The following is a 24,611-nucleotide window of genomic DNA, read 5'->3' as shown; positions in this document are numbered from 1 at the left end:
GGAGAGAAGAAGCTGTTCCTGAGTCTGGTTGTATACTTTCAAGCAACTATCTAAATGTATCTTGCCATAGAGGGAGTGCAGAGACGGTTCACCAGACTGATTCCTGGGATGTCAGGACTGTCTTATGAAGAAAGACTGGATAGACTTGGTTTATACTCTCTAGAATTTAGAAGATTGAGAGGGGATCTTATAGAAACTTACAAAATTCTTAAGGGGTTGGACAGGCTAGATGCAGGAAGATTGTTCCCGATGTTAGAGAAGCCCAGGACAAGGGGGTCACAGCTTAAGGATAAAGGGGAAATCCTTTAAAACCGAGATGAGAAGAACTTTTTTCACACAGAGAGTGGTGAATCTCTGGAACTCTCTGCCACAGAGGGTAGTTGAGGCCAGTTCATGGGCTATATTTAAGAGGGAGTTAGATGTGGCCCTTGTGGCTAAGGGGATCAGGTGGTATGGAGAGAAGGCAGGTATGGGATACTGAGTTGGATGATCAGCCATGATCATATTGAATGGCGGTGCAGGCTCGAAGGGCCGAATGGCCTACTCCTGCACCTAATTTCTATGTTTCTACCCAATGGGACTGGGAGAAGAAGAAATGACCTGGACGGGAAAAGTCCTTGAATATGTTGGTTGCTTTCCCAAGGCAGCATGAGGTGCAGATAGAGTCGGTGATAGGGAGTCTGGTCTGTATGGTGGGCTAGGCTGCATCCACAACTCTCTGGAACATTTTACTGTCTTCGGCAGAGTTGTTCCCAAACTGCTGCCTCACAGCTTCAGAAACCTGGGTTTGATTCTGACCTCGGGTGCCGTTAGTGTAGAGTTTACATGTTGTCCTTGTGACCACGTGGATTTCCTCCAACTGCTCTGTTTTCATCTCACATCCTAAACATGTGCAGATTAGTCAGTTAATTGATCGCTGTAAATTGGTCCTAATGTGTAGTTGAGGAGTAGAATTTGGGGGAAGTTGATCGGAATGTGGTGAAACTAAAATGAGAATCATGAAGATAGGTGTTTGATAGTTGATCTGGATTTGATGGGCTGAGGAAAGTTTCTGTGTCACTTTAACTCAGCTACCAAATGTTTGAGAAAACACTATGCGTTTGACCAGTCTATACACTGTTCTGAAGGCGTTTGTCCAGTCTATACACTGTTCTGAAGGCGTTTGTCCAGTCTATACACAGTTCTGAAGCTGTCCAGTTCGCTCTGGACACTGAAACAGTGTTCCCTATTTACTTACTCGTGTATTCCTGAGGGAGGAGCTTTGAGCCCTAGTATACACTTGTATGGGTGAAAAAGAGCATTACTTGAATAACAATGTCCTTTAGTGTACATCTGAATGTGGGGAAGTGTGAGCTTATAGAATCCCTGCTTTAATTTTATAATATTACTCGTTTATTGTCTTACATGCATGTGCTACATTATCCATTTTTTAGGGTATAGTGCTTACAGGATATAAACATTTCCAGGGTCTTTGTGCATGTTTATAGGCAGTCCTTGAGTTATGCACGAGTTTCATTACCTGGATGTGTTCATAAGCTAATTTCTCAGTTATGTACGTTTTACATAGTAACCCATATTTTATTGCTAAATCCACACTTTCTATAAAAATTTTATTTCATTGAATATTCACATTCGCTAAATTAAATTAATGGAATATTTACTGAATGAACACCTTAATAACAACATATTGTTGTTATTATTATTACTATATAAAATATTTAAAAATATATGAGAGGATTTGCGTAAAGTCAGATATCAGTAAATCAGGTCATCCGTCTCCCGGGGAACCCCTGCATGTTCCTGTAGAGCATTACTGCAGTGTCTTACATCGGCTGAGTAGTGTTTTGTAAGGTCCTGAAGTTGCTTGCAGTTCTTTCTTCAAGTGGTGTATATTGTCATATATGATCTCTAACTCACCCAAGTGAATACTTACAAAGGATATTTCCTGATCATTTAATTTGTCTGATTTAAAGATTTAGCATCCTCTGGACACTATTGAGTCTGAAGAAGGGTTCCGACCCAAAATGTCACCTTTCTATAGGGAAGTTGCACGCAGTCGAGGTCACGACCCGTGACCCGTATTGTTGCCACGCAACGCCAACTGGAGTACACACGATGAACTGTAGGTAAGCATTTACTATGGCTGCCAGCAAAGCGGGCCCTTCTTCTGGCCCAGCATCCGGACTGATTACACACTCGCGGACCCCAGGCCATCTATCCCCATGGGGAGGGGGGGGGCGGGAAAGAGGTAGGTGTGTGGCCTGAGGGAGCAAACTGTCCCCAACTTTGCTGCAGCTGACGTTGCCCAGAGCTGCGTCCCCACCTCACCCGACCCCGTGTGTGGTCACTGCCGACCCACAGCCCCTGACAGTTTGGCCCACAGGGGGAGACGGGGCAGTAGGCGGCCGTGGTCGGACAGCGCAGACTCCGGGGGGGGGGGGAGAGTGGGGGTTGTCCCGAGGGATGCGCTCCTTCGGCTACTTACACCTTGGTGCTCGGGTTCAGAGCAAAGATACTAGAGCATTTGGTTCTGAGTGCTCAATGACAGCACCCACAATTATTTACAGCGCAAAAAATGATAATTTCGGCGGTTTTTAACAGGACAAAGTACGCGTTTCGTGTGTTAACTGTGTATACCGAGGCCACCATGTCCTCCACATAGATTGAGCTGCTCCGTGCGTCATGCCCTTTGACCTTATGTGCAACCCCCCTATATTCTCTGGAGGTGCTGCCTGAACCGCTGAGTTACTCCAGCACATTGTGTAGATTTTTTTGTAAACTAGCATCTGCAGTTCCTTGTTTCCTCAACATCCTACTGTTTTTATTCTGTAAAATTGGCTCTCGAGCTTAGATATCTTAGCATCCTTTAGTAGTCTGTTATTCAAGTCCTGGGGATGGAAAAGTGGTTGCACAAAACAGTGATTCCAGTCAAGTGGGATGATTTATTTTTGATACAATTGAGCTTCTTGAGCACTGTCGAAATTGCATTCAGCCAGGCATAAGGTGAGTATTCCCTCACTCTCTTTGTTGAGAGTGGATCTGGAGTATCAGGAGTTGTGTCACTCACCTCGGGATTGCAGGTTTCTGTTCTACTCCTTGTCACAACCCCATTTATGTGGCTGGTCTAATGAGTTTCTGGTCAAGAAGAGGTAGAGATCGTCATTGCTTGTGTAGTAGGTTACTGCTTTGATGTTACTTGGCAGTTATTAGCCGTATCTGAATGTTGTTTAGGTCAGCAACATCTTGGAGTTGGGATAGTTGACCAATGCCAAACATAAATGTCTTCTTTTGTGCAAGGAGAGACCAACTATTGGAGCGTTACCCTATTAATCCTTGTTGAGTTTGGTTTACCAAGACTGTTGATGTTGATGCTGCCTTGTTGCTCAGGGCAGACACTCTCACACGGTTCTGGAATTCAGTGTTCAAGAAGGAACTGCAAATGCTTTTTAGATCGAAGGTACACAAAAATGCTGGAGAAACTCAGCGGGTGCAGCAGCATCTATGGAGCGAAGGAAATAGGCGAAGTTTCGGGCCAAAACCCTTCTTCAGACTAATGGGGGGGGTGGGGGGGGAGAAGGAAGGGAGGAGGATGAGCCCGAGGGTGGGGGGATGGGAGGTGACAGCTCGAGGGTTAAGGAAGGGGAGGAAACAGCAAGGGCTAGCAAAACTGGGAGAATTCAACGTTCATGTCATCCGGACGCAAGCAACCCAGGCGGAATATGAGGTGCTGTTCCTCCAATTTCCGGTGTTGCTCATTCTGGCAATGGAGGAGACCCAGGACAGAGAGGTCGGATTGAGAATGGGAGGGGGAGTTGAAGTGCTGAGCCACCGGGAGTTCAGGTAGGTTATTGCGGACTGAGCGGAGGTGTTCGGCGAAACGATCGCCCAACCTCTGCTTAGTCTCCCCGATGTAAATCAGCTGACATCTAGAGCAGCGGATGCAGTAGATGAGGTTGGAGGAGATACAGGTGAACCTTTGTCGCACCTGGAACGACTGCTTGGGTCCTTGAATGGAGTCAAGGGGGGAGGTGAAGGGACAAGTGTTGCATTTCTTGCGGTTGCAACGGAAAGTGCCCGGGGAGAGGGTGGTACGGGAGGGAATTCTGGAATTCAGTTGTTAGGTTCAAGTTGACCAAGGCTCGAGTGAAGTCTAGAGCTGATTCCCCAACGTCATTCCCTTACAATCTCCCCACAACCCTCTACCAAGCTCCTGTCCCACCATAATCACCCGTTTCCATCACAACTCTAAAGTTAGTCTCATGTTCTCCAGGCACGTTGTTTATATCAAAGATCTTATAGCGAAGCAAGATGGGTTACTCTCACGCAAACGTGTAGTACGTTCATGGGCGGATTCATGGGCGATTATATGACTCATTTTAGCAACCTGCCTCCGCCATCTTGCTTCCGGCCAAAGATTGGATCCGCAGTAGGGAGAGGGGATAAGGCCTAGTGTGTGTGAAGTTGCGGGGAGGTTTACAATGTTTCTTATTTACAATGTTTCATATTTAATGTCCCTTGTCTAGTCTGAAATAAAGTTCATTATTGGATCAGAAGAAATATAATTGTGTTATATGATTATATACATTTATATAATTTTCATGTATGTGTGTTTATAAACATTTTATTCTTTAACAAGAATTAACAGAATTATGAACTAACAGAATTATGAATCTAACCCTATATCACACACAAAAAGTTCACCCGCAATGTCAATTACCCTGCGAGTCGGGTCGATTCCGGTTACTACAAAATCAACTCAAACACTGCTTGTGAACCATTTAAAAATAAATGATTTAAAAAACATTAAAAAAGACAATTACCAGAGTCAAATTTTATTCTTGACAAGAAGTATGAACTGACAGATTTATGAATCTAACCCACACAAACTGTTGCCCCGCAACATTGATTACAGTGCGAGTCGGGTCGGGTCAGGTAGGCTCAGGTTACTAAAATGGGCGGGGAAAAATGCCCATGATCCCCTCCATAGCTACTACACGTCAGCCCATTGCATTTAGCAGGAGTAGCCTATCCTGCTCCGCTATAAGATCTTTGATTTATATTTCTTATTTTCCTTTGAGAAATAAAATTGAATGAATTTCCATCTCGCTCCAGGTTTTCTTGTCATGTGTCCGCCTCTTTTCGAAGTCGCAATTCTGTTCGTTTGAAGCCGGAACTGTTAGTAATCGCAGTGCTTGGCTGTCGGGTTGAATTTCTGGTCGACAGCTTGTGTGGTATTTCCGTCCGTGTCTTTCCTGCAGTGTAGTGCAAAGACCGTATAGCTCCGCTATAGGATCTTTGGTGTAGTGCGATTTCCCCTGGGCCGGCCTGGTGCTGGTGGGTGGTTTGCAGGCGATGATGAAGGTGGTCGCTGCTCTTGCAGCGCTCGCTGGCTGCGGTGCCCGGAACGTGCTGCGGGCGGCTCGAGAGCCCGGTCAGCGCGCGCTGCTCTGCCCAGATCCCCGGGCTCGGGCAGCGCGAGGCGACCACGCTCCCGGGCTCAGGGTCCGCGGTTCCCGGGACTGCAGCAGCGAGCATATGGAGAGGTGCACGGCGGAGGAACCAGGTACATCGCAGGGTGCAATCAAATACTAACGCGCAGAACAGCACGGTAACATGGCATCTTGTTAAGTGTGTGAGGTATTGCACTTCGGTATGTGTTGCGTAAGTGATGCACCAACTGGAGAAGTTAATGTCTGGATTGATAGATTTGGAATAAATAGGGATAAATAGTTGTTGAATACCAGTGGTAATCCTCCTCTTCGGAATCTTTCTACCTCCATCTGACATGCAGTCTCAGTTTAATATTTGGGAAGATAGACACAAAATGCTGGTGTAACTCAAGCAGCATCTCTGGACAGAAGGAATGGGTGATGTTTCGGGTCGAGACCCTTCTTCAGACTCGGGAGAGAGAGGGACGAAAGATATAGACGGCACAGGAGAAATTAATGGGAGATATTCAAAAAGCAACGATAAGAAAATGTGGGGCACACAGTAGGCTGACACATTGAAGAAGGGTCTTTAAACCAGCACCTGCAGTTCCTTCCTACACAATAGGCCATTGCTGGATGGTTGATAACAGATCAGATGGTTGATAACAGTATACAGATAGGAACTCAACAGGACCACAGTGTTTAAGAAGGAACTGCAGATGCTGCAAAATCGAAGGTAGACAAAAATGCTGGAGAAACCACAGTCTTAGAATAAAGGGAAGGCCATTTAAGACTGAGGTGAGAATTTTTTTTTTCACCCAGTGAGTTGTAAATTTGAGGAATTCCCTGCCACAGAGCAGTGGAGGCCAAATCACTGGATGGATTTAAGAGAGAGTTAGATAGAGCTCTAGGGGCTAGTGGAATCAAGGGATATGGGGAGAAGGCAGGCACGGGTTATTGATTGGGGACGATCTGCCATGATCGCAATGAATGGTGGTGCTGGTTTGAAGGGCCGAATGGTTTCCTCCTGCACCTATTTTCTATGTTTCTAAACTCAGCGGGTGAGGCAGCATCTATGGAGCGAAATAGGCAACGTTTCGGGTCAACAGTATCGGACCACAGTAAAACTGGTGTGGGGGAGGGACAACGAAGGTTGGGGAGGGACGGAGAGTGAGGGGATGCAAGGGTTGAAGTTGGAGAAATTAATATTCAAATTGTTGGGTTGTAAGCTGCCCAAGCGAAGTACTAGATGCTGTTCCAGTGAGGCCAAACTAGATATTTGGCCTCACTGAGAAGTTTTGGATGGAAAGTACTGGGAACACTTAGCAAGGCAGGCAGAATCAATTAAAAGTGAAATATTTAATGTCTGGGTTCCTTCATCTGAATTGTGAAAGAGTGAAAAACATTGGTTTTCAGTAACGGAGAAGGTTGAGAAGGGAGGGGAGAATACGTAGTACAAAGGGAATATCACTGATAAGATGAGACCAAATTTATTAAATGTAGCAATGAAGTGGTTAGGATCAGATTCCTTCGCTTTGACTGTGTTTGGTGTTTAGTTTATTGTTACATGTGTAGAGGTATAGTAAAAAGCTTTTTGTTGTGTGCTATCCAGTCAGCGGAAAGACTATACATGTCCTTGTAATATCATTGCTGAGGTGACCCATTGTCTTGTCAAACACATTTCATTGTACCGTTAACCCTGTGTTAACCTACATATGACAAATAAAACTGAACTGAACTGAATACTACAATTGAGCCATCCATTGTGTACAGAGAAAGGATAAAGGGAATAATGTTTAGTCCAAGAAATAACATAATGGGGCAAGGGGACTAGGGTATGCAAAATCAGCCAATTAAAAAAAACACAGTTACTAGAGGGTTGAAGTTACTGGAGGGTTGAAGTTACTGGAGGGAGATGCAGACATGATGGGATTGGAGCTTGAGAATCAACATTTGAAAATTGCAGGTGAAGTGTGACTGAGCAATAGTATAGTGTTGTGAAAAGTGAGCAGGGCTTGGCACAGATTAAATTATGGCTAGATGAAGTGGACGAGGATACACCGACCAAGAGAACTACAAATTAGTTGACCTTAATCATTAAAAATTGAGCCAGAGGGCTGAGATTGGGAAGAAATGGACCATGGATTTCAATAACAGTAGGCAGTCTGTGTAATGGGAAATCCTTGCAATGTGTTGTATCAGCCATTGTGATTACTGAAAAATATACAGTGCATTAAGGATGTATTCAGATCCCTTCACTTTTTCCACATTTTGTTATGTAAGGGATCACATTTAAAAAAAAAATGAATCATCATTCTATACAATTCAATTATGGTTTCATCAGACCAGAGAATATTGTTTCGGTGCCTTTTGGCAAACTCCAAGCGGGCTGTCATGTGCCTTTTACTGAAGAGTGGCTTCCGTCTGGGCACTCTACCATAAAGGCCTGATTGGTGGAGTGCTGCAGATATAGTTGTCCTTCTGGAAGTTTCTCCCATCTCCACAGAGGAACTCTGGAGCTCTGTCAGAGTGACCATCGGGTTCTTGGTCATCTCCCTGACCAAGGCCCGTCTCCCCTGATTGCTCAGTTTGGCTGGGCGGCCAGCTCTATGAAGAATCCTGATGGTTTCAAAGTTCTTCAATTTAAGAATGACGGAGGCCACTGTGCTCTTCGGGACTTGCAATGCTGCAGAAATTGTTTTATACCCTTCTCCAGGTCTGTGCCTCGACACAATCCTGTATCGGAGGTCTACGGACAATTCCTTCGTCTTCATGGCTTGGGTTTTGCTCTGGCATGCACTGTCAATTGTGGGACCTTATATACACAGGTGTGTGCCTTTCCAAATCATGTCCAATCAATTTAATTTACCACTGGTAGATTCCAATCAAGTTGTAGAAACATCTCAAGGACAATCAATGGAAACAGGATGCAACGAGGATCAATTTTGAGTGTCATAGCAAAGGGTCTGAATACTTATGTAAATGTGATATTTCAGTTAAATCTTTATAATTGCAAAAAATTTCTAAACACCTGTTTTCACTTTTTTATTATGAGGTATTGTGTGTAGCTTGATGATAAAAAAAAAAAGAATTTAATCCATTTTAGAATAAGGCTGTAACGTAACAAAATGTGGAAAAAGTGAAGGGGTCTGAATAATTCCTGAATGCACTGTACATTAGACAAATGTTTCCTGAGCTATTTTCAAGTAATGTTTCTAAGAAATGGGCAGTGATGGACTAAACATATACTCTGCTTTCTATTAGGTTCTATTTACCAGCCAGTGTTTAACATTGATGTTTTGGTGGCTTTGTTACGCCAAGAAAATGCCAACGAAATATGCGTTATCAAACTTCCTACAGAAATAAAGTATGCTGATTATTTTATTGTTGTAAGTGGAACTTCTGCAAGACATTTACAAGCCATGGCACAGTATGCAGTAAAAGTGGTAAGTGGTCTAATTAGATTTTGTCGATATGTTAATTGTGAATTATGATCCTCCAAAAGTCAAACCCTGATGTAGTTTTATTTTTTGATTAGGCAAATAAGTTAAAGTTCACCTTCTGTAGCATTCACCCTGACATTTTGTTGACAATGTATTAAAATGCATTTTTGCAGAAAATGCATTCTAAAACTTAGGTGTTTGTTATTTTATTAAAATTAAAGTAGTGATGCAGGATTTCTCCCGCTTAAAGCCATGCTGACTATCCATGACCAGTACCCACTTTTTAAAAAAGTACATAAATCCAATCCCTTTGAATTTTCTCCAATAATTTCTCCCATCGACCTAAGACTCACTGGCTGCAGTGACCTGGCTTGTCTTTGCTGCCCTCCTGAAATAAAGGAAAAGTATTAGCTATCCTCCATTCTTATGGTACCTCATCTGTGGCTAATAAAGATGCCAAAAATCCCTATCAGATCCCGGGTTATCTCCTCCCTTGCTTCCCAATGCATCCTGAGATTAACCACTGTGGATTTATACACTGAGTTCCATCACATCTAATGACTCCTCCTGCTTAATAGTGACATGCTCCACATTATCAAGGTACCTCCTCCAAACTCAGTATATTCCATGTCCTTCTCCTTGGTGAATGCAAATGAAAAGTATTAATTCAGGACCTTACCCACATCCCCTGGTTCCGCACATAGCCAGGTATATCCTTCTGATAGACACAAAATGCTGGAGTAACTCAGGGGGACCGGCAGCATCTCTGAAGAGAATCAAGGGTGATGTTTCTGGTCGTGTAAACCAACATCTGCAGTTCCTTCCTACACATATCCTTCTGAGATACGGTCCCAATGCCTTCGGATTCTCCTTAATCTTATTTGTCATATTTAATGGTCCCACTTTGCCCTCAATTTCTTTAAGTTCTCTCCTATACCCACCTTTTCTTCCTGATCAATGTCGTAACCTATCACTCGCACTTCTCAGGTTGAGGTTTATGATTGTCACGTGTACTGAGGTACACTGAAAAGCTTTATTTTACATGCTATCCAAACAGATCAGATACACCATATGTAGGTCACAATCAGGTCAAACTCAAGTACAATAGATAGAGCAAATGGGAAATGCAGAGTGCAGAAAATAGTTCTCCACATTGCAGTGCAGCACCATCTTGAATCTCCATTTCCTTCCCGTATGACTTGGATTTTCTACCAGCCAAAGGAAAAAAATTGTTTAATAAGGTTTAAAAACAAAGGAATTATGCGAAGCCTTGTTATTTCTGGTTCTGGTTCATGAATTACTTTCTAACTGAACTGTTGATACTTTGGCCTCCCGTTCACTATAGTAGCAATTTATGCTGTTGGTCTGTTCATTTATGCCTTCATCTTTCCTCCTGGTGGGCCTCACAACTTATGGCAAAGTCAAAGTCGAGAATTAAAGGAGCACTGGCAGTGTGAATATGAATTAATTAAGAGATAGGAAGTAAAGAGTGAAATGGTGAACGGTTGTTTTGCAGACTGGTATTCATCTGAGGATGATAGTAGGATCGCTGAACTTTCTAATGTATGTTAATGATCTGTACTTTGGATATGACGCATAGCTTCACAATTTGTAAATGACCCAAATAAGTGCCTGACTAGAAGCTGCATTCTGTGTCCATTATCTGTTCCTATTAACTTAGGAAAATCTTGCTGCGAAGGCTCTCAACTCTCTACATTGTCAACCACGCAGGTTTATAAATATTTGAGGAATTGAACTGGTATTGCCAGGAATGTAGCTGGTGCATTTTATCTACCATTCCTCATTGTTTTAAGAGAAATCAGATTTGAGGAACTCTTCTCCAAGGTCTATTTACAGTGCTTGGCAAACAGGACAGAAATCTGGCATGAAATACTCTAACATCAAAGCTTGCATGAGCTTTCATTATACTAATAGGTATCAATTCTCAAGAGCATTCCTTTGGCAATTAACCATAAATGAAACTTTATCCACTAGAGCAAGTTAAGAAAGATCTATGAATTATGTACAAATTGAGGAAAGACTAGTTTACACATCTTTAGCAGCATTTTTTTTTTTAAATGCTGAAATTTCCTTAATTAGCTGTCAGGATTTTTTTAGATGTATATTTTATATTTAGGAATGGCCATGAACAATCTAACAGTAGGTCATCATAGTTGCTCCCAGTGCATATTCCTCTTCTTGGAGTGCCACTTTCTTGCAGTTACCCAGTTTAATATGTTAGGAAGACTTCCTCTTTCAATTCCAATTATTTCAATGGAAAACAGCTGAGCAGTAAATAGAGAGGCAATGGTATGGTGATCTTATAGAGTCACAGAATAATACAGCATGGAAATATGTTCTTTAGCCCAATTTATTCATGCCGGCCAAGCTGATTAACCGAGCTAGTCCCACCTCCCTGGGAGGCCTACATCCCTCCAAAGCTTACCCACCTTCTATCACTTCCTCTGACAGTTTGTTCCTTGTACAGGTGTGACTCAGGGTTAGGTGCTGGGCCCGTTATTGTTTGTCATCTTTACTCATCTACATCAATGATTTGGATGAGAGCATACAGGGCAAGATTAGCTAGTTTGCGTATACAAAAGTCGGTGGTTTTGCACATAGTGAAGATGGCTGTGAAAGATTGCAGCAGGATCTGGATCGATTGGCCAGGTGGGCTGAGGAACGGTTGATGGAATTTAATACAGAGAAGTATGAGGTGTTGCATTTTGGGATGTCTAACAAGGACAGGACCTACATAGCGAATGGTAGGCCTCTGGGGAGTGTTGTAGAGCAGAGGGATCTATGAATTATTAATTATTATTTTTGTAAGCTTTGATCTGCCTGTCCCGCTACAGGTTTAAACAGCACCGTCAGTTTAGCGCGACAGCGCTAAGGGTTCTAACTATAGCGCTACCAGCTGGAGCGCTATTGCCTTTACACATAGCGCTATGGGCCACAGACTGTTCGAGGAGGGAGAAGGAGAGAGGGAGGGAGAAGGAGAGAGGGAAAAGGAGAGGGGGAGGGAGAAAAAAAGGAAGGAGAGACGGAGGAAGAGGGAGGGAAAGGCGGAGGGAGAGGGAGGGAAAGAGAGGAAGGAGGGAGAGAGAGCGAGGGAGGGAGAGGGAGGCTTCCAAAATGGCTTCCTGGTGCTAAAGCAGGAAGCAGCCGTTCAAATAGAAGTATACAAAGAGATGGCAATGAATGCACTGTTAAGTAAGGTGTGTAGAAGACATGTCAACAGGTAGCAAAGTTATACATTCTTGTACTCTTACATGGGTATGACCACACATTAAAAAAAACATTTTTCAGCACTGTAAAAATATTGATTTCTTCAGCAAAATACTGATTTTCAGGTACTAGAATACTGAAATGCTCTGACAAAACTTGGCAGCTCTGTACATGGGATAGGACAGGTTTGGAGGGATATAGACCAAGTGCAGGCAGGTGTGACCAGTGTAGCTGGGACATGTTGGCCAGTGTGGACAAATTGGGCCGAAGGGATTGTTTCCATACTGTGTTAATCTATGACACCACTCCCAGGTGTGAAAATGTTACCCCATACATCCTTTTTAAGCCTCTTACACCTGGGGGGAAAAAGAGTCGGCTTATCCTACAGCTCATTATAGCTGAAACCCTCCAGACTGGTTAAATCTTTGGATATCCTTTTTGCACCCTTTCCAGTTTAATGGACTCATTCTCCCAGCAGGGTGACCAGAACTGTACAGTACTCCAAATGTGTCTTGGCAACATCTTGTACAACTCCTGTACTCAACATACTGGTCAACAAAGGGTAGTGTGCCAAATGTCTTCTTCACTACCCTGTCCATCTGTTCCAGCACCTTCATGAAACTATGTACCGGCACCCCTTGGTCTCTCTGTTTTAAACCGTTCCCTCAGGCCCTATCATTTTATTCTGTGTCCTGGCCTGGTTTGTTCTACCAAAATGTCATGATATAGTAAAATGTAAATATGTTTCATTATTTAAATTTAATAGCAGGATTAGTCTTCAGTAATTTTGAATGTTTGTGAATGTCAGTCATAAAATCTGTTAATAATCAGGACTTTTATACACATATGCATTACTTGAATTCTGTAAGCAACCTGCCATCAAAACACTTCTGTAGGATCTAAAGAAGGGCCTCGACCCAAAACGTCACCCATTCCTTCCCTCCAGAGATGTTGCCTGTCCCGCTGAGTTACTCCATCATTTTCTGTCTCTATGATCTCGCCAATCAACCTGAACCTAGGAATTCCTTGACATTTATTCAAGGTAAGATCAGCTAAATAAGAAAACTGCAGTGCAGGTGTTTTGCCCCTTCGAGGACATTTCAGGCTAATGTTCCCACAAAGCGCAGATCTGAGATGATGCTGGATTATTTTATTCTTTCAGTTATATATAGACAATAGACAATAGGTGCAGGAGTAGGCCATTCGGCCCTTCGAGTCAGCACCGCTATTCAATGTGATAACGGCTGATCATCCCAAATCAGTACCCCGTTCCTGCCTTCTCCCCATATCTTCTGACTCCGCTATTTTTAAGAGCCCTATCTAGCTCTCTCTTGAAAACATCCAGAGAACCGGCCTCCACCGCCCTCTGAGGCAGAGAATTCCACAGACTCACCACTCTGTGAGAAAAAGTGTTTCCTCGTATCCGTTCTAAATGGCTTACTCCTTATTCTTAAAGTGTGGCCCCTGGTTCTGGACTTCCCCAACATCGGGAACATGTTTCCTGCCTCTAGCGTGTCCAAACCCGTAACAATTTTATATGTTTCAATGAGATCCCCTCTCATCCTTCTAAACTCCAGAGTGTACAAGCCCAGCTGTTCCATTCTCTCAACATATGACAGTCCCGCCATCCCGGGAATTAATCTTGTAAACCTACGCTGCACTCCCTCAATAGCAAGAATGTCCTTCCTCAAATTAGGGGACCAAAACTGCACACAATATTCCAGGTGTGGTCTCACTAGGGCTCTGTACAACTGCAGAAGGATCTTGTTGCTCCTATATTCCTCTTGTTATAAAGGCCAACATGCCATTTGCTTTCTTCACTGCCTGCTGTACCTGCATGCTTACTTTCATAGACTGATGTACATGGACCCCCAGATCCCGTTGTACTTCCCCTTTTCCCAACTTGACGCCATCTGCCTTCCTGTTTTTGCTACCAAAGTGGATAACCTCACATTTATCCGCATTAAACTTCATCTGCCATTCATTTGCCCACTCCCCCAACCTGACCAATGCAAGTCACCCTGCATTCTCTACCTGTGTAATATAATTGAATTTTTAATGAATGGTTGTTTTTATTCTTCAGCATAAACACTTGAAGAGAGAAGAGAATTACCATGTTCACATTGAAGGGAAAGATACCGATGATTGGAAGTGCATAGATTTTGGTGAGTCTGCATGTTTTTTTACATATTATTAATCTTTTTAGCATTGTTATTTGAATAGCGTCATAGTCATATAGCATTGAAAGCAGGCTCTTCGATTCAATTCGTCCTTGCTGTCCAAGATGCTCCATATAACTGAGTCCCATTTGCCTGCACTTGGCTCATGTCCCTCTAAACATTTCCTCTCTTCATAGTTGGTATCAGAATTGAGAAAAATATGGAGAGCTTTGGGGAGTTGTAAACGATAAGGATACTTTCTGCCCTTCATATGAGGCGTTGAAATAATATGTTTTGCTGCTATTGGTGTAGACTCCGGCTGCAGGTTACCTAGAGTCGAGCTAAACAGTGTGTAGTTGGAAACAATTACAAAATCCTGTTCTGAATGTTCTTGGATATAAACTAGAACCAGATCTGGGGGTTTGGAAGTCAGCTGAATCCCGAGAACAGACACTTGATATATATGTGACCATACAATAAGTAGCTGGAGTGAAACTAACTGGCCCGGATTCAAATTAGTTTATTGTCATATACACCAAGTGCAATGAAATTGTGTAGGAAGGAAGTTCAGATGCTGTTTTAAACCAAGGATAGAATCAAAATGCTGGAGTAACTCAGCAGGACAGGCAGCATTTCTGGAGAGAAGGAATGGGTGACATTTCACTTCAGACTGACGGTCATGGGAAAGGGAAAGGGAAAGAAGAGATATAGATGGTGATGTAGAGAGGTATAGAACAAATAAATGAAAGATATGCAAAAAAGTAATGATGATAAAGGACACAGGCCCCTGTTAGCTGTTTGCTGGGTGAGAACGAGAAGTTGATGCGACTTGGGTGGGAGAGGGATGGAGAGAGAGGGAATGCAGAGAGTAGAGGAGGGGGCTCAGCACACAGCCCTGAGGAACACCTGTACATACTCGGATCCAAGATGACGGCGCGCACGGTCGCAGCGGCTCACGGCTCTCTGTCTCGGTGCTCTTTTTGTTGTTTGTGTACGTTGTGTTGTCCGTGTACGTCTTTGCAGTCGGTTCTGCGAACACCCGCTACACCCGCTACTCCCGACAGAACCTCGTGGATATCGGGGATATCGTTGTACAGCGTCAGACATCGGTTTCGGGTGCCTTCCACCGCAAGTATAACATCCCGGGCGACATAGCAAGACCACCGGGGTCCCCGTGGATTGTTGTCGGGTCTAGGAGGCGGCGCAGACGGAGGATGGAGAGGAAGCAGAAGCGAGGCCGCAGGTCTGGAGCTTTGCTAAGGCTAAGGAATCGACCACACAAGCCACCTCTACCGAGCCTGTATCTCTCCAACGCCAGATCCCTGGTTCACAAAATGGATGACCTGGAATTACAACTCGCTGGGAATCGGTATGTTCGTGACTGCTGTGTTATGATCATCACCAAAACCTGGCTTCACCCGGGGATACCTGATGCTAGCATGCAGCTAGCAGGACGCTTTCTGCTCCGCGGGGACAGGACTATGGACTCCGGTAAGAGCAGGGGAGGGGGTCTCTGTATATACGTGCATGAGAATTGGTGCAACAACGGGACAATCATAGACAATCATTGTTCCCCTGACCTCGAGTACATGTCTGTAAGATGCCGGCCTTTTTTTCTACCGAGAGAACTAACAGTCGTGATTGTCACGGCTGTGTATATTCCACCTGATGCCAATGTAAACAAGGCGCTCTCTCTCCTGCTGAACACCATTAACGAACAGCAGCAGGACCACCCCGAAGGTGTTCACATAATCGCAGGGGACTTTAATAAGGCCAACTTGAAGACTGTACTGCCGAAATTCTACCAACATGTCAAGTGTTCTACTAGAGGGGTGAACACGCTGGATCATGTTTACACCAATATCAAGCACGCGTATAGAGCCATCCCCCTCCCCCAACTCGGCCAGTCAGACCATCTCTCCCTCCTGCTCTCTCCAGCCTACACCCCCCTCAGACGCAGTGCCAGGCCCACCATAAAATCTGTTACAACCTGGCCTGAAAATGCACTCTCCAATCTACAGGACTGCTTTACCCAGACAAACTGGGACATATTCGAACACCAGGACCTGGAAACTCTCACAGAATCGGTGCTGGACTATATCAAGTTCTGCATCGGAAATGTGACTGTAGACAAAAACATACGGGTTTTCCCAAACCAGAAACCCTGGATGTCCAGTCAGGTCCGCACACTCCTCAGAGCCCGCGATGCTGCCTTCAGGTCAGGTGACAGAGCTCTGTACAGGGCTGCTCGAGCCGACCTGAAAAGTGGTATTAAAAAGGCCAAGGCGGATCACAAGAGGAGCATAGAGTCCCACTTGTCCAGCAATAATACACGGGAGGTATGGCGGGGCATACAAGACATTACCAACTACAGAGGCTGTGCCACAAAGTCAGAAGACCTGAGTGCGCCGCTGGCAGAAAAGCTAAATTGCTTCTTCTCCCGCTTTGAAACATCACAACAGCAGCACTCACCTGCTACAGCCCTGTTCCCACCCTCACCTGGCTCCTGTACTACCCCACTCACTGTCGGGGAACACGATGTCAGACGGGTGCTCCTGGCAGTGAACCCCAAGAAGGCTACCGGCCCAGATGGAGTCCCTGGTAAGGTGCTCAAAGCGTGCGCCCACCAGCTCACTGCCATCTTCACCAGAATTTTCAATCTCTCCCTGGCCCAGGCAGTTATTCCGTCCTGCCTAAAATCAGCCACAATCGTCCCTGTGCCGAAGAAGTCTCCCATCACCAGCCTAAATGACTACCGTCCTGTTGCCCTCACTCCGGTAATCACGAAGTGCTTCGAGAGATTGGTCCTCCAGCACATCAAGGACTATCTACCACCAGACTTCGACCCCCACCAATTCGCTTATCGCCAAAACAGATCCACAGAAGACGCCATCACCGTAGCTCTCCACTCTGTGCTGAGCCATCTGGAGCAGGGGCAGAGCTACGTCCGGATGCTCTTTGTGGATTTTAGTTCAGCCTTTAACACAATCATCCCGGACATCCTCATTAGTAAACTGGTCACTCTCGGCCTCCCCACTGTCACATGTGCCTGGATTAAGGATTTCCTCACAAACCGGCCCCAGACTGTGAGACTTGGCCCCCACCTCTCCTCCACTCGCAGGTTGAGTACCGGTTCCCCACAGGGCTGTGTGCTAAGCCCCCTCTTATACTGTCTCTACACCTACGACTGTAGTCCGGCCCACAACAACAACCGCATCGTCAAATTTGCTGACGACACTACTGTGGTCGGACTTATTTCAAAGGGAGACGAGGCAGCCTACAGAGAGGAAGTCCTGAAGTTGACAACCTGGTGCTCAGAAAACAATCTGGCTCTGAACACCAGAAAAACAAAAGAGCTCATTGTCGACTTCAGGAGGCACAGCATCGACTTAGTCCCCCTACACATTAACGGCGAGTGTGTGGAGAGGGTCAACACCTTCCGGTTTCTCGGCGTCCATATCGCGGCTGACATCTCCTGGACGGACAACACGACAGCGGTCATCAAGAAGGCTCAGCAGCGGCTGCACTTCCTGAGGGTCCTCAGGAAGCACAACCTGGACTCTAACCTGCTGCTGACCTTCTACCGCTCGTCCATCGAGAGCCTGCTGACATACTGCATTACAGCATGGTATGGCAGCTGCACCATGGCAGACAGGGAGAGGCTTCAGAGGGTAACCAGGACAGCGCAGAGGATCATTGGTTGCCCTCTCCCCTCCCTGATGGACATCTACACCTCCTGCTGCCTTAGCAGGGCAAAGAAGATCACCAAAGACAGCTCCCATCCTGCGTTTGGACTGTTCGACCTGCTGCCCTCTGGAAGGCGCTATAGGTGCATCAAATCCAGGACAAACAGACTCAGGAATAGCTGCTTCCCGAGAATTATATCTACCATAAATTCAAATCCACACATGCACTGACTACACCGCCCAACACGGACTTCCATCTGTATATATGTATATATGTATGTAGCGCCGTAGAATTTGTGCACCTATTCCCCCCCCCCCATCTCCCTTCTGTTTTGTTTTTCTGTTTCTTGTTTTTTGTGTAAAATTGTATGTATGCACTGAGTACGAGCAGCTTTCAGTTTCACTGTACATGTATGGTGACAATAAATGGCATATCTATCTATATCAGATGTTGAAGTTACTTGAAGTTAGAGATATCAACATCATACCACTGCCCAAGCGAAATAGAGTTGCTATTCCTCCAATTTGCGTTTAGCCTCACTCTGACAATGGATGAGGCCTAGATAGAAAGGTCAGTGTGGGAATGGGAAATGAAGTGTTTGGCAACCGTCAGGTAGGTCCAGGCGGACTGAGCAATGGTGTTCAGCAAAACGACCACCCAGTCTACCTTTAGTCTTGCGGATGTACAACACTTGCACCTCCTCCAACCTCATCTACTGTATCCGTTGTTTAATGTGTGGACTCTTATACATCGGCGAGACCAAACGTAGACTGGGTGATCATTTTGCTGAACATCTTTGCTCAGTCCGCCTGGACTTACCTGGTCTCCCAGTTGCCAAACACTTTCATTCCCCTTCCCACAATGGACCTGTTTTCACACCGTACCTCTAACATCTAAAGTCTACTCCATCTCATATTGTTGATGTGGCCGACAACAGTGGGGTCACTAAAAGATCAAGTTGGTGCTGTACTTGGCCACAGTCATGGGTCGACAGGAAGTAAAGCAGGGGACTGAGCACACAACCCTGAATAGCAGCACTTGGGAGAAATGTTATGACCAATTCTAGGACTGAGGTCTGTTAGCCAAAGTCCAAAAGCCAGTTGCTGATGTAGACCCCAGGCCAAGGTCCAGAAGTTTAGTCATAATCCTATTCAGCATTATGGTGTTGAAGGTTGAGCAGTGGTCAATAAATTGCGTACTGACAAAGTGTTTGTGTTGTCAGGGTGATCCAGAGCGGAATATAATGCAAGGGATTAGATCTATTACTGGACACAAATTGCAAGGGACTTCAGTGCCCTTCGTAATGTTTGGATCAAAGGCCCATAATTTATTTATTTGCCTCTATTCCACAATTTGAGATTTGTGAAATCACATGTGGTTAAAGTGCACATTGTCAGATTTTAATAAAGGCAATTTTTATACATTTTGGTTTCACCATGTAGAAATTACAGCTGTGTTTATACATAGTCCCCCATTTCAGGGCACCATAATGTTTGGGACACAGCAATGTCATGTAATTGCAAGTAGTTATGTTTAGTATTTTGTTGCATATCCTTTGCATACAAGGACTGCTTGAAGTCTGCAGTTCATGGACATCACCAGTTGCTGGGCGTCTTCTCTGGTGATGCTCTGCCGGGCCTGTATTGCAGCCATCTTTACCTTATGTGTGTTTTGAGGGCTAGTCCCCTTCAGCATATAAAAGGTATGCTCATTTGGGTTCAGATCAGGTGATTGACTTGGCCACAAGAATTGATAATTTTTTAGCTTTGAAAAACTCCTTTGTTGCTTTAACAGTATGTTTGGTATCATTGTCTTGCTGTAGAATGAATCGCTGGCCAATGAGTTTTGAGGCATTTGTTTGAACGAGCAGATAGGATGTGTCTACACACTTCAGAATTCATTATGCTACTGCCATCAGCAGTTGTATCATCAATGACGATAAGTGAGCCAGTACCTTCAGCAGCCATACATGCCCAGGCCATAACACCCCCACCACCATGTTTCACAGATGAGGTGGTATACTTTGGATCTTCTCTCCTCCATACTTTGCTCTTGCCATCACTATGATGTAAGTTAATCTTCGTCTCATCTGTCCACAAGACCTTTTTCCAGAACTGTGGTTGCTCTTTTAAGTACTTCTTGGCAAGCTGTAACCTGGCCATCCTATTTTTGCGGCTAACCAGTGGTTTGCATCTTGCAGTGCAGCCTCTGTATTTCTGTTCATGAAGTCTTCTGCGGACAGTGGTCATTGACAAATCCACACCTGACTCCTGAAGAGTGTTTCTGATCTGTCGGACAGATGTTTGGGGATTTTTCTTTATAAGAGATAGAATTCTTCTGTCATCAGCTGTGGAGGTCTTCCTTGGCCTGCCAGTCCCTTTGCGATTAGTAAGCTCACCAGTGCTCTCTTTCTTAATTATGTTCCAGTTGATTTTGGTAAGCCTAAGGTTTGGCTGATGTTAACAGTTTTATTCTTGTTTCTCAGTCTCATAATGGCTTATTTGACTTTCATTGGCACAACTTTGGTCCTCATGTTGATAAACAGCAATAAAAGTTTCCAAAGGTGATGGAAAGACTGGAAGAAAGACTAGGCGCTGAGAGCTCTCTCATACCTGCATTAAGGAGGCAATTAAACACACCGGAGCAGTTACAAACACCTGTGAAACCAAACATTATGGTGCCCTGAAATTTCTACGTAGTGAAACCAAAATGTATAAAAATGTACTTTAACCACATGTGATTTTTTCTGTTCCAAATTTCAAATTGCCCACCGAGTCAGCGTCGACCAGCGATCAACTCGTACACTAAAGCTTTCCTACGCATTAGGGAGAATTTACAACTTACGGAAGCCAATTGACCGATAAACCTATACATCTTTGGAGTGTAGGAGGAAACCGGAACACCTGGAGAAAACACATGGTCACAGGGAGAACACACAAACTCCGAACAGACACCACCCATAGTCAGGTTTGAAATTGGGTCTCTGGCGCTGTAAGGCAGAAACGTTACTGCCGTGCCACTGTCCTGCCTGATTGGTACAGATGTAGGCTGAAGTCAAAGTCAATTTTATTTGTCAGATACACCCGAAGGTGCAGTGAAATGAATTTGCCGGCAGCGATACACTTAAAAAGAACACACAATACACACTAAGATTTAGCACAAACATCCACCACAGCATTATTCACTGTGGTGGAAGGCACAAAGTTCAGTCAGGCCACCTGTTTGTTAACCCATGGTTGGGGCCATGAACCCTCCGTAGTCGCCGCTACGAACAGCCCGATGTATAGGCCCTCTCGTCGGGATGATTGAAACTCCTACGTCGAAACGGTCAAACACCCTCCGCGGCTTGGAGGTTCTGAATCGGCGCTTTCTTACTGGAGAGCGCGGCTTCAGGATGTTATAGGCTGCAGGCCGGCTGTCGGAGCTCTTCTCCCGCGACCCCCGGCGAGGGATCCCAGCCTGGTAAGTCCACGCCGCGCCCGTGGCTAGAAGCTCCGCAGACCGTGGCTTGAGGATGTAACAGTCCACGGGCCAGCAATTGGAGCTCTCCTCTCTGGCGACCCACTGCAAGGGTTCACCCGCTCCGTGATGGAAAAGTCCACACTTTGCCCCCTGCTGAAGCTCCAGGCCCGTCTCCAGGCACCAATCCAAGCTGTTAGGCTGCGAGGGAGACATGGAAAAAGTTGCCTCTCCGTCGAGGGGGCGACCACAAGCAGTTCCCCCCTTTCCCCCTCCCACCACCCCCCACACAAGACACACCAAGAGACACTATTACCAATATTTCAAAGTACTTGATCATGATTGATGTTGGACCTAGAGTGTCAATGTTATGTCACTTTTTGATTGCAACCTTCATGTGGTCCGCCCTGTTTCGACGAATGCAATCAACCCGGTGTGCACAATCAAATAGAACAAGTTGACCTATAACTTTAGGCTGTGCATGCCATACGCAAGAAGACCCCCGAGTTACTCCAGCTTTTCTTGGGGACTGGAATGACGGAGGTTTTCTTGAAGCAAATGGGGGGGCAGTAGATTGTTAAAGTGAGAGATTGAAAAATCATCTAAGAATATGGTGCACTATTTTAGGATCCATCCGGGCCAGCTGCTTTGAGCGTTTACCCTTGTGAAAGCAGATCTGACATGGATGGGTCAGAGCCAGTGAGGAATGAAGCTCACACCCTGGTGGAGCTTTGTTTGCCTGCTTAAAATGGGCATGGAAAGCATTGGCTCATTCAGTAGAGATTAATCATGGTCAGTACTCATTTCCCCATTTTCAGTTAATTTTGTTGGATTCAGGCCTTGCCACAGTTGTATGGCATCTGATCGATGGTATTGAGCCTCTGGCTTGTTGAGTATACGCAGTAGTCTTGTGGAGATTATTCTTGGCCTTTATGGGGTCAGTCCAATTGTCATTGTCAAAACTAATTTGCCACACATCTTGATGAAACCTACGTATAATTTATTTGATACTTGGCCATTGACTAGGAATGGAGGTTAATGTGCATGGACCCTCAGTGTCTGATACAAATTGGTCTTAGTTTGTTGCCTTTAATGTTTGTCTACATAGTTTAACTTACTGCAGGTGTAGTAGCACAACTATAGTCATCATTTGGAGATTGAGCTGTTATTTTTAAAGCATTGCCCATGGCTCGAAACCTATGATTAGCACTGGATTTATTTAGGGAAAACAACCCACAATCTATCTGTATTTACTATTTCAATACATAAATTATAAGCTTTGGTGTCATGTGACTATTTTCTTTAATAAGTACAATACAATGGGTTGATTGGAATAATGAATATGGTTAAAAAGTAGTAGTGTAATTTTCAGTGTGCTGACTGGAGTATTGTAAGGAACGTATAATGATGTAATCTTTATCTGATATTGCTTTTCTTTTTCCTTCTCACCTCACCTACTAAGGGAACATCATTGTACACTTTATGCTACCTGAAACCAGGGAAATCTATGAACTGGAGAAACTCTGGACTTTGCGTTCCTACGATGATCAGTTGGTTAAAATACCCTTGGAAATTCTTCCATTGGATTTTATATATGAACCAACCAATGACTTGGAGCAAAAATAGAGCGACTTCAAAAGGACTGAAATACAGAAGAATGAAATGGTCTTGAACCACTGTGCTGTGACTCAATGACAGAGTGGATGAAGAATCTGTTTAGAGCAAGATGAATAAAAGAGGTTGTTTTGAACGAACTGTGAATTGAACACATCTAAAAACTAAAGCTGTTGTATAATTTAAAAATGCACAAGGGCCAACTGAGTGACTTGACATAAACAAAATAAACCTCTCATGAGATATATCTTCCTGTGCATTTAAGCATAACCCTGGCAAGCTCAGTTTTATGAATTGCACTTTTCTCAGTGCAGAGAAACACAGTATAGGTTGTCCAGCCCCTCCTTTAATCAGGGCAAAATCCACCCCCCAGAAGTCGCTCGAAAATGTGGAGCCGTAGGGCTGAGTGAGGCAGCAAATCTGACCGATTCAGGATCAGTTCCTGTGGATTGGAGGATAGCTAACTTTATTCCACTCTTCAAGGAAGGAGCGAGAGAGAAAACGGAATTACAGACCAGTTAGCCTGACTTTGGTGGTGGGAAAGATGCCCGAGTCAATTATTAAAGAGGTAATGATGGGGCATTTGGATAGCAGTAAAAGGATTAGTCCAAGTCAATGTGGATTTATGAAAGGGAAATCATGCTTGACTAATCTTCTGGAATTTTTTGAGGACGTGACAAGTAAAATGGATGAAGGTGTGCCAGTGGATGTAGTGTATCTAGAATTTCAGAAAGACTTTAATAAGGTCCCGCACGGGAGACTGGTGACTAAAATTAGAGCACATGGTATTGGGGGTAGGGTGTTGACGTGGATAGAAAATTGGTTGGCAGACCGGAAGCAAAGAGTAGGAGTGAACGGGTCCTTTTCAGAATGGCAGGCAGTGACGAGTGGAGTGCCGCAAGGCTCGGTGTTGGGGCCGCAACTGGTTACCATATATATTAATGATTTGGAAGAAGGAATTAGGAGCAACACTAGCAAGTTTGCGGATGACACAAAGCTGGGTGGCAGAGTGAACTGTGAAGAGGATGTTAGGAGGTTGCAGGGTGACCTGGACAGGTTGAGTGAGTGGGCAGATGCAGTATAATATAGATAAATGTGAGGTTATCCACTTTGGCTGCAAAAACAAGGGAGCAGATTATTTACTAAATGGGGTTAGGTTAGGTAAGGGGGAGGTGCAGCGAGACCTGGGCTTCCTTGTACACCGGTCACTGAAAGTTGTCTTACAGGTACAGCAGGCTCTGGTGAGACCATATCTGGAGTATTGTGTACAGTTTTGGTCTCTAATTTTAGGAAGGACATCCTTGTGATTGAGGCAGTGCAGCGTAGGTTCACGAGATTTATCCCTGGGATGGCAGGACTGTCATATGAGGAAAGATTGAAAAGACTAAGCTTGTATTCACTGGAGTTTAGAAGGATGAGGGGGATCTTATAGAAACATATAAAATTATAAAAGGACTGGACAAGCTAGATGCAGGAAAAATGTTCTCAATGTTGGGCGAGTCCAGAACCAGGGGCCACAGTCTTAGAATAAAGGGGAAGCCGTTTAAGACTGAGGTGAGAAAAAAAGTTTTCACCCAGAGAGTTGTGAATGT

General features: G+C 44.6%; 1 protein-coding gene across 1 annotated transcript; it reads left to right on the top strand.

Moving 5' to 3' along the window:
• Positions 1 to 5,075: 5,075 nt before the first annotated feature.
• On the top strand, positions 5,076 to 23,264 carry LOC129712626 (mitochondrial assembly of ribosomal large subunit protein 1-like). The gene is made up of 4 exons (XM_055661202.1): positions 5,076 to 5,563; positions 8,694 to 8,875; positions 14,184 to 14,265; positions 22,868 to 23,264. Exons 1-4 carry the CDS (start codon positions 5,353 to 5,355, stop codon positions 23,029 to 23,031), a joined length of 639 nt encoding a protein of 212 aa, XP_055517177.1. The 5' UTR covers positions 5,076 to 5,352; the 3' UTR covers positions 23,032 to 23,264.
• Positions 23,265 to 24,611: the final 1,347 nt, after the last annotated feature.

Source organism: Leucoraja erinacea, chromosome 2, assembly GCF_028641065.1.
Source record: "Leucoraja erinacea ecotype New England chromosome 2, Leri_hhj_1, whole genome shotgun sequence".
Lineage (NCBI taxonomy): Eukaryota > Metazoa > Chordata > Chondrichthyes > Rajiformes > Rajidae > Leucoraja > Leucoraja erinaceus.
Note: the sequence above shows the minus strand (reverse complement) of the source record. Positions and strands in the feature narration are given on the sequence as shown.

What these genes read in the sequence shown, in the direction of transcription:
- LOC129712626 (XM_055661202.1), top strand. Translation starts at nt 5,353, where the DNA reads ATGATGAAGGTGGTCGCTGCTCTTGCAGCGCTCGCTGGCTGCGGTGCC. An exon ending in GTGCACGGCGGAGGAACCAG is followed by an intron (nt 5,564 to 8,693) that starts GTACATCGCAGG and finishes GCTTTCTATTAG; the next exon opens with GTTCTATTTACCAGCCAGTG. An exon ending in TTGGAAGTGCATAGATTTTG is followed by an intron (nt 14,266 to 22,867) that starts GTGAGTCTGCAT and finishes TCACCTACTAAG; the next exon opens with GGAACATCATTGTACACTTT.